The 10,364-nt window shown below is 38.2% G+C and overlaps 1 protein-coding gene across 1 annotated transcript; it reads left to right on the top strand.

Annotated features, from left to right (window-relative positions):
* Positions 1-347: 347 nt before the first annotated feature.
* On the top strand, positions 348-8,753 carry LOC119993338. The gene is made up of 11 exons (XM_038840437.1): positions 348-502; positions 1,610-2,246; positions 2,780-2,957; positions 3,042-3,270; positions 3,822-3,961; positions 4,206-4,495; positions 4,588-4,800; positions 4,892-5,383; positions 6,110-6,787; positions 7,451-7,966; positions 8,362-8,753. The coding sequence occupies exons 2-11, from the start codon at positions 1,971-1,973 to the stop codon at positions 8,578-8,580; spliced, it is 3,231 nt and encodes a 1,076-aa protein (XP_038696365.1). The 5' UTR covers positions 348-502; positions 1,610-1,970; the 3' UTR covers positions 8,581-8,753.
* Positions 8,754-10,364: the final 1,611 nt, after the last annotated feature.

Below are 10,364 nucleotides of genomic sequence, written 5' to 3'. Positions count from 1 at the left end.
AATTTTCTTTTTATAATTTATTTATGGTTATTTAGTGAAAGTCAAAAGGTAGATGGGCATATTAGTCATTTGCGGTCTTTAAGGCTTTAAGCACACGAGACTTACGGGGTTGACACTGACAGTTTGAGTCTCCGACCAGAAAACATAAAACAAAATTACCAAAAAGCACCCAAATACCCAAAAACAGCTCCTCAGGTTTCGCTTCTTTTAGATCCTTCACTTCACTACCCTGTGACTCGACACGTGTGAGACTGACATACATGTGCGGCTTACGTGGCGAAGATGCAATGGCATTATCGTCATTTAAATCGTTTAGTTTTAAATTACTACACTGCCCTTTCCGTTCTCGACCTCCGTCTCTCTCTTCTTTATGCGGTTTTGTTCGTCGGTATATTCTTGGGTTCTATTCCCTTGTCTTCTGCAACTGAAATCAGCATTCTTTTATAGAGGATTCTTCTTCACTCCAAGTTTCCTGCCCCGCTTTTTTATGTGAAAGTCGCAGGTGATGTATAACAACATATATTTGAATTTTTTTTAAATATTGTTTTGTAACTTCATTTGTTTCAATCTGATTTAGCTTCTTCATTTCTGGGTATTCTCAGTCTTTTGTTGCGAAGTTCGGTGTGAATTCATTGATGGGTATTTTGTTTTATTGTTGTTATGATTTGATTTATGGATTGGGTTGGTGCTTGAATGCAATCATATAGAGGTGGGCAGGTGTGATATCGTTGTTTTTGATTGTTACTACTTATTTTTGGTTGAAATGTGCGATTTTTTTGTGTGTTATTTATGATTTTAGCTAATGGGATTGATCCGGTTATTTTTGTTTATGGCATCCGGATATTTGGACATGTTGTTTGATCGAATGTGTGGTCATTGTGGTAATTTCTTTGGTTTTTCTACAATACTTGCTTTTGGTTCTCTTGATTCGAGCTGGTTATATTTTTTTTTTGCAATGTTTACTTACAGCGTTCACGCTTTCTGATTCCTCTATTTTGCAAGCCTTCTGATTTAGGTAGAGAATTTTGTCCTAGAAAAGCACTCTTTGTTGGTGTTCTCTTAGATATGCAGATCAGATTTAGATTTTGGGTTACGAGATCAAATTAAGTTATTCTATTTGAAATGCTTGTCCTTCAACTGTCTGGTTTCTAGTCTCTTTGAATATCGATGATTCGATGTAATGGTTTTCTTTCCATGTGGGATTAGTGTCTTGTGTACAATATACATATAATGGAGGGCTATATTTTAAAAAAGCAGGAATGATGTCAATTAAAAAACTGTCACCCCCCACTAGTGTGTTTTAAGTTTTTTTTCGGGTACCAGAGGCAGATTGTTGCGTCCTTCTGTTATAGTTAAATTTTGAGCAATTCTTGAAAATACTACCTCAGATCATTTGGGGGTCATGTCAATGACATAGATATGATAAAATTTCCTTGATTTCTAATTATTACTGTCATTTAGATTTGATGTGAGCATCAGCTCAAAATCTTATGATCTGCTACTTCTTTGATGTGTGTTAATGGTCTCTAGTTCAATTAAAAATTTCCCTTTATTAAGTATATTAACTGAGAGATTAACTGAAAATATCATGTGTGTGCCCTGTTTACAGGATATCACTCTATGGCAGTGGCACATGAATTGTAACAGGGATCTGTGAATGGATGCTTCAGTTGGTCTTTGTAAATAATAAGGATGGTGATGATGATTGCGTAATAGTCGTGTATTGATTTGTCTCTGCATAAGATATTTCTCTTTGATTCTTTTGGTCTTCAGATCAGAAATTAGCTATAATATGAAGTGCATGGGAGCAGTCTGATTTTAGTTGCTTTGATTTATTTATTAAGAGGACCTCAGATCCGATACTGTGGCCGAAGGTAGATATGTTGTGAAGCACCAGCTGCAGTCCTGAGATATACGTGAATTTTTTTGCGAAACGGAAAAAAGGTTGTGTTTTCTGAAGACATCCAACAATGGAGATGTTATTGTCACCTCAAGGACAAAGGAAGAATCTCGAAACACCTTCCCGAAAATCCTCATTGTGCAGCTTCAGAAAAGATCTATGTATTGTAGTGAGAGAAGGGTCCCTGTCTGATGTGGATTCGGCATTAGCACTACTGAAGAAGAATGGAGGAAATATCAATTCGAGGAACATTTTTGGCCTGACTCCTCTCCATATTGCAATTTGGAGAAATCATATTCCCATTGTTAGGAGGCTGCTTGCTGCAGGTGCTGACCCTGATGCTCGGGTGTGTTGCTTTTCTTAGCCCTTAGCTCACTTGATATTTTCTTTTCCTGCAGATCGTATTATTCATTTATTCTGTTTTAGTAGTTACACGGATCATTTATTTCATCTTGCTTTTAAAAGAAAAATCAGAAGACGTTTTGATGTTAGATCTCAAAGTTCTTTGGTTGTTAGATGGCTGTTAGTATTAAATAGCCATACTTGATTGATTGTACTGAAAATCTGTCAGAACTCTCGTTGTTTGTTTTGATTCTCATTTTTTTAATGTTTTCATTTGTTAATGAATATTGAGGATGTGGATTTGAGGGAGGGTTTTGAGTCTTTTGACTGCTGAGAACCTTGATCGCTTGAACTATTGGTACTTGAAATAATCCGCTAGTATTTGAGTTTCTATAAACATTTTCAGGTTGTTATTTCAGTAAGTCTTATCCTTCTCTAACTGTGCTTTGTGATTGGTATGTCTTCAGGGGGCTTGATAAAGCTAAAAGCATTTTAAATTCCACTATGGATGACTAATCCTATTATTATCTATCTCAGGATGGTGAATCGGGATGGAGTAGCCTTCATAGGGCCCTGCACTTTGGACATCTCGCTGTAGCAAGTATTCTTCTTCAATCTGGCGTTTCTACTATTCTTGAGGACTCTAAATATCGAATTCCTGTCGATCTTCTTTCTGGGCCTGTGTTGCAGGCTGTTGGAAGTGGACAAAATTCCGGTATCTACTGCTTTATGTTTATGTGATTGGTGAGAAGGTATTCTTTATCCAACTTGAACCTGTGACATTTTATATGTCTTGCAGTAGCTACTGAGGTGTTTAGCTGGGGAAGTGGTGCCAACTATCAACTTGGAACCGGAAATGAACACATACAGAAGTTGCCATGCAAAGTTGATTCACTTCATGGCTCTTTTATCAAGTTGATCTCTGCTGCAAAGTTCCATAGTGTAGCTGTCACTGCTCGTGGAGAAGTCTACACTTGGGGATTTGGAAGGGGGGGCCGTCTTGGACACCCTGATTTCGACATCCATAGGTATTTTTTTCCATATATCTTCCTAAATCAATGATGGCAAACATTGCCTCTTACAATGACGTGGAATAAAATTCTGTGTGAATTAAAAACCGATTTCCAAATGATAGAATCAATTTCGGTCCATCGAATTTGTGTGCATAATTTGATTGCAATGTTTTGTAAGTTTGCATATACAGATTAGGATTAAATTATTTTTTCTTGGAGTCGGAGATTAGATTCTTAACCATGAATCAGATGTATGTGGATTTGATTTGCAGATGTACATGTGTATTTTGAATTAATTGTGATGATAAATGGCTGAACTTTTTGTGTGTGTGTGTGTGTATGAGTGCAATAAGTGTTTCCATTTTTATCTCCTTCATTTCACTCTAACTAAGAGATAAGAGTAGGTGCCCTCTTTCAGACGACAGAAAAATTATAAATTTGAGAATCATAGTGCGTTGTATCGTGGAAACAGGACTGTTGCTCACTTGCTTGGGATTCTTTTAGCTAATTATGATCAATATACCGTGAATAAAAATTCAGATGCCTTTCGATTTTATTCCTTTCAGTGGTCAGGCAGCTGTAATCACGCCCCGCCAGGTGACTTCTGGTTTAGGTTGCCGCCGTGTAAAGGCAGTTGCGGCAGCTAAACATCACACAGTTCTTGCTACAGAAGGCGGGGAAGTATTCACTTGGGGATCTAATAGAGGTACAAGTTGCCGAGTTTTTGAGAATATGTGCGTACAAAATTGACTGTCCAAATGTTGATAATGTGATTCCCGAGTTCAGTTGCATGTCACCGTTATGACTCATTTACTCTGCAGTTTGTGGTTCTTATGTGAAATGAAAAATCCAAAAGACAAAATATGTTTTGTCTTCTGGCCTCATTGTTTTGCTGGCTTCGGTTATTTATGACATGATTGAGGTCCTGACTCTTTACAAATGGTATGCAGAGGGGCAGCTTGGCTACACTTCCGTGGATACCCAACCAACACCACGAAGAGTTACTTCACTTAAGTCTAGGATTGTTACTGTGGCTGCAGCAAACAAACACACGGCTGTAGTTTCTGAATCTGGTGAAGTTTTCACATGGGGCTGCAACAGGGAGGGCCAGCTTGGTTATGGTACCTCTAACTCAGCATCAAATTACACTCCAAGAGTGGTTGAATTCCTGAAAGGCAAGGTTTTCACTGAAGTTGCAGCAGCAAAGTACCACACAATTGTCTTAGGAACTGATGGAGAGGTAGACTAAATAGATTTATATTGTTATGTTATTATTGTGGTTGAGCCTTTATCATAAATATATTTAGATTAATTCTGCACTTTGTATGTCAGGTGTACACTTGGGGTCATCGGCTTGTTACACCGAGGCGTGTTGTTGTAGCTAGAAATTTGAAGAAAGTTGGTAGTGCACCTTTGAAGTTTCATCGCATGGAACGGCTACATGTGGTTTCCATAGCTGCAGGAATGGTGCATAGCATGGCTCTCACAAAAGATGGTGCATTATTTTATTGGGTTTCATCAGATCATGACCTTAGATGTCAACAGGTTTAATTTGATGACTTTTGTTTTGAAAGTTCTCTTTGCTTCCAGAAAAGAAGCGTCACTTATATGTCATGCTTGCTCGTTTTATTTGTAGCTATATTCGCTCTCTGGAAAAAATGTGGTGAGAATATCTGCAGGCAAGTACTGGATTGCAGCAGTTATCGCTACAGGGGATCTTTACATGTGGGATGGAAAGAACAGCAAAGATAAGCCACCAATTATTACTCGGCTACATGGTGTAAAGAGGGCTACTTCAGTCGCAGTTGGTGAAACACATCTACTCATTGTCGCTTCTCTCCATCATCCTGTTTATCCTCCCAATGTGATCAGAAATCCTCCGAAGCAAAAGTTGAATGCTGCGAATGAAATAGAAGAGATTGATGAAGTTTTAATGTTTAACAATATGGAGGCTGATAGAATTTCATCTAGTGCACCAAAGGATGTTCCTAAGGAAAGGCCTGTACCAAGCTTGAAAAGTCTATGTGAAAAAGTTGCTGCAGAGTGTCTAGTTGAGCCTCGAAATGCTATCCAAATGCTTGAAATTGCAGATTCTCTTGAAGCAGATAATCTGAGGAAGCATTGTGAGGTATGGCTTGTTTCGAGCTTCATGCCCGTGACAAAATTTTATGTCGTGCCAGAACCTTTAATGTTTTTGTTATTGTTTGTGTTGTAGTATCTTCTTGTATGATGGACTATGTTAGACGGCCTAAACTATGGGTGCTATGTCCGGTTTGCAACCACGTGAAACTGGCTCACCTTATGCCTTCCAATTATGTTCTCATACTCAAGACTGGAAAAATGATCAGGAGTCATGTGGAGAATAATCTAACAATTTTCCTCTTTTAACGAATGTTTACTATTTTTTGCCACCAATGTCCCTGAAGCCCCATGCAGTTACTTGTGGTTGAAGAGAACGGTCTTTGTAACACATATGATTGATTGGCAAAGTGAACCAGAATGATGTGAAATTGTTTCGGCACTTTTAGTTCAGTGGCTCTTGGTGACAGTAGAGACGACCATTACGTCATGGGGATTTCATCCCCGCAATAAATCAGTTTGAAATTCTTAGTAAGATGGTTATCATCATTGGCATGCTGTTTTTCACTGCCACGATTTGTTTGACAAATGCATTAAATGCACTTGAGGATTGAAGCATGGTGTGGTTTTCACCTCAAGTTCTCGTACTGCCCTGGCTTTTGTTCTCTTTTGCTTTTCACCCCTAAATATAACCTTTTTGATGTCTTAAATGAGGATATGTATATGGGTTGTATAGCTTCTAAATTCTGAAGCTCGTAGCTTTTCTTCTCTGCAGGAGATTGTTATTCGCAACCTTGACTATGTTGCAACTGTCTCATCGCATGCTTTTGCAAGTGCTTCACTGGATATTTTGGCTAATCTTGAAAAGCTCTTGGACCAGAAGTCATCTGAATCGTGGAGTTATCGCAGGCTTCCAACTCCAACCGCTACTTTTCCTGTTGTCATCAATAGTGAAGAAGAGGACAGTGACAGCGAGGTTTTGAGGATTCGGGATAATCATATGAATAGTTCCACCTGGAAAGTTGAAAGAGACCGGAGATTGGATTCCTTTCTTCAACCTGATGATTATCCTAATCATGGCAGTTGCAGAAAGGTTCGCGCTCTACGAAAGAAGTTGCAACAGATTGAGATGTTGGAAACAAAGCAATTGAGTGGGCAACATCTCGATGACCAGCAAATTGCAAAGCTTAAAACAAAGTCAGCTCTTGAGAGTTCACTTGTTGACCTTGGTGTTGTCGGGGAAGCGCTCCAGGTGAAACCATCACCTTCAGTTTTGGCAGATGGAAAAGGGAATAAGAAAGCTGATGTATCAAAAAAACAAAGGAGAAAGAGCAAACAGAAGGCAGGGAAAGTAGAAACAGTATATGGTATTGGTGAGACTCCAACAGATCCAAAACTTGTGAAGGATTTCTTGAATGTCGAATTCTCTGAATTCTCCCAAGTTTCCAATAAGGTCAGGTTCCTTAAATTTTTCTGTAAACCCTTTAGCTTTGTTGTATCTTATTAAATGCACTGTTCTTGGTTCATCTTTAGTCTAGTTAAGACTTAAAAGAGTAGTTTGGGGATGCTCTTCTTCTAAGAAGTATTCTTGAGCAAAATGAATTTTTAGCCAAATGAAGATGTATACGAGTGTGTTGTTCTAAGGCCTGAGACAGTTGTTTTACACGTCAGTACTTAACCCCGAGTGAACTGTGTCATTGGCTTATTATTTTGAGAGTACTCAAAATGAGTCTACCTTTTGTTCTTAAGGTCACCTATGTTAGTTGTCTTAATAGAACATCAAAATGATTTTGCATCTACTGGTTAAGAAATAGAGTCCAGTGGTTCTTGGTACTCTGCATTCCTTTTCTAGTTAGAGCTAGTTGTTTTTCTTGGTCCTTCCATTTCTTGTACTTCACGTGTGAAATTGGCCGTTGAAATGAAAAATGACATTTGTAAAAGCTCTTCTTGCCTAATATGTTTCCTTTTATGAATCAGGTAAACTGATTATATTAATGTCAGACTCCGAATTGGAGATTATTGAATTACAGTACACAATTAGTTGAGAGTCAGTAGAGGTAAAATGGGATTTGAGAAATATATTTACATTGGTTATTTGGTTAACTGCAATGGGCAGGAGGAAGATGCCATGTCTGAAGTGAGCATGGTTAGCCAAGCCCCTGAAGAGCCTGCTTTCTTTGTTCAGAAAAAAGACGGTTCTGACTCGACCAAAAGTAAGTCGGCATCTAAGAAAAAGAACAGGAAGGGTGGACTTTCTTTGTTCTTGAGTGGTGCTCTTGATGACACCCCAAAAGTCGTTACCCCTCCACCAACACCAAAAGCGGAGGGTCCTGCATGGGGTGGGACCAAGGTTTCAAAGGACTCTGCTTCACTTCGCGCAATCCAGGATGAGCAGAGTAAAACCAAGGGCAACCTAAAGTCAGGAAAAGTAGATCATGTTGGAGATCTGTGTGACGGTAAAAGCGACAGCAAAATTTCATTGAGTTCTTTTTTCCCTTCAAAGCCAATCCCTGTGGTGCCACCACCCCTTGCATCTCTGGCTTCTGACGTCGAAAGAATCACACCTTCGTGGGCTTCTGGAACTCCTCCTCATCTATCTCGGCCTTCTCTTAGGGACATTCAGATGCAGCAGGTATGTAAATTTACACATAATTCCTTCACTTCCCTGACAATACATATCGGCATTGTTAACATGATATCTTTTATATATACGTTGTATTATGGTCATTTTTTATGCTTCTGAAGTATTATTTCCTTGTGCCGTTTATTTTCTTTATCATATGACTTTACGGAGTGCTGCTTTTATTGGAAAAGTATGGTTGAACTCGATATTATTTTGAACTTATGTTATTTGCATATACTTGAGAGTCGAGACTGCGATGCCATCATGCCAATCTTTCTCCTTGTTTTTCCCGGACTAGTAGGCATCAATGACCTCTCTATTCTCTGCCATACACAATCTTGTGACTTCAACTTCTTGTTTATCTGCAACTTATTATCTAAAACATTGCTTATGGTTTGAATCAGGGAAAACATCCGCAGAGTCTTTCCCACAGTCCGAAGATAAGGACGGCTGGATTCTCAGTTTCTACCAGTCAGGGATCGCCGTCAGATTCTCCTGGGATGAACCGCTGGTTCAAACCGGAAACTGACATACCCTCGTCAATTCGTTCAATTCAGATCGAGGAAAAGGCTGTGAAGGACCTAAGGCGCTTTTACAGCAGTGTTAAGATAGTCAAGAACTAATCTTCTTGAATAGAATCACAACAATGCACATCTGTATATTCAAGTGTACAGATTATCTTCCTGTAGGATTAAGTTTCTGCAAATTTAGAGTATTTGTTTAATCTTTCTGGAAGTTAGAGTATCAATTCCTGGTTGAATAAATTCAGTTTAGCAGGGACTTGCAAATATGTTCATTCACTACCTCACCATGAAGTGCATTAGTTATATGCAAGATTCAGTTTTGTTTTTCCCACATATACAAGGCACTAGGAAGCACTAGTACGGCAATCTCCCCGAGGCATCCGTACTGAGTGTGTTTTTTTTTTTTAATGGGATACGGCTAGGATACGTTGGAATTTGGCGGAGTACAGCAAATGACCAAAATAGTCCAGCACTGATTCCAACAGTGTTGGAACTTGGGTTTTTTTTATTATACACGTTATCACTACAAGATTTCTTCTATCGTGAGAATCATGCGAGCCATCGAAGAAATGACACATGACAATCTTCTTAGATAAATTAATCACATGTTATCAATCATCACTACATGACCAAGTCTCTTTGTGGGACAAATGTTTTCCATTTTGACTGTTAATTTTAAAGTTTAAACTAAAATTAAATACTTGAATTATAATATAGTTATTTTGTTTAATTAATGTTTTATATAAATATTTATATAAGTCGTATCTTGTCGCACTCATATCCTAATTTTTGAAAGAAATGACAAATTTTTTTCGTATCACGTATCTCCGCACCTATATCGATGCTTCTTAGATAAGGCATATTCACTTCCTACACCACATGGAATATCATCTTCAAAGTGATGTCACATATTAGAGTCCGCATCAGTTAAATTTAATATCAATTTGGTCGGAAGACTAACGTAGCACAACCTTCCGACCAACGTAGCACAACCTTCAAAGTATAGGGGTTTGTTTAATTCGAAACAAAAGTAGCACGGATCATTTCAGTACTTATTCCTTTCACAAGAAACTAGTTAAAAGTTGTAAAACATCTACTTTGAGTCATCTCTAGAAGTCGTATGGGAGATCATACATGAAATTTTCATATGTGTTTGTCTAGCATGCATACGTATAGTTTGCAGACTATTGCACATCTAGTTTGGAATTTTCATATGTTTGTATGTTATGTATACTTAGGGCAAATGCAATGGTGAAGTGGTATTGGGCCAACAAAGATGTTGTCTTTTACTGATGTGGCTGTATTGTAAAATGTGTTTTGCTTATGTGGCTGTATTGGGATAAGTGTTTTGCTGATGTGGATGTATTGATATTTAATGTTTTGGTGTAGTTTTGTTGTGGATAATATGGAGGAATGGAATGTTGTTGGGTTGGGTGGAAAGAGAAAGTGTGTGGGAAGAAAAAGTGTATAGAAATTTGTGTTTTGCTGATGTGACTGTATTAGAATACGTGTTTGACTTGACTTTTTGTGTAATAGAGGTGGGACAGGGCCAACAAAAATGTTGGCCCAATAAATTATTTCTTATTGCATTTGCCCTTATAGTTTGCAGACTATTGCACATGTAAGTTTTGATCGAGGAAATTTCAGATGGGTCTTCTTGGAAATAGGTGGATAGCAAATTGTGTGCCTTTGTGGAATAATGTGCCAATTAAGTGGAATAGTGTGCCAATCCTGACAACAAATGGAAGTATCTTGCACATTGAGGGAATAAAGATTCATAAAAATTTTAAAAAAAATTAATACAGCTAACATAAATGAAAATGATAAAGTTTTTAGTGGTTGGTTAGTATCCAAGCCATCCCAACAGTGAGTTAGACGCACAG

The sequence above is a fragment of the Tripterygium wilfordii genome, chromosome 23 (genome assembly GCF_013401445.1).
Source record: "Tripterygium wilfordii isolate XIE 37 chromosome 23, ASM1340144v1, whole genome shotgun sequence".
Taxonomy (NCBI): domain Eukaryota; kingdom Viridiplantae; phylum Streptophyta; class Magnoliopsida; order Celastrales; family Celastraceae; genus Tripterygium; species Tripterygium wilfordii.
Note: the sequence above shows the minus strand (reverse complement) of the source record. Positions and strands in the feature narration are given on the sequence as shown.

What these genes read in the sequence shown, in the direction of transcription:
- LOC119993338 (XM_038840437.1), top strand. Translation starts at nt 1,971, where the DNA reads ATGGAGATGTTATTGTCACCTCAAGGACAAAGGAAGAATCTCGAAACA. An exon ending in TGGAAGTGGACAAAATTCCG is followed by an intron (nt 2,958 to 3,041) that starts GTATCTACTGCT and finishes TATGTCTTGCAG; the next exon opens with TAGCTACTGAGGTGTTTAGC. An exon ending in CCTGATTTCGACATCCATAG is followed by an intron (nt 3,271 to 3,821) that starts GTATTTTTTTCC and finishes TATTCCTTTCAG; the next exon opens with TGGTCAGGCAGCTGTAATCA.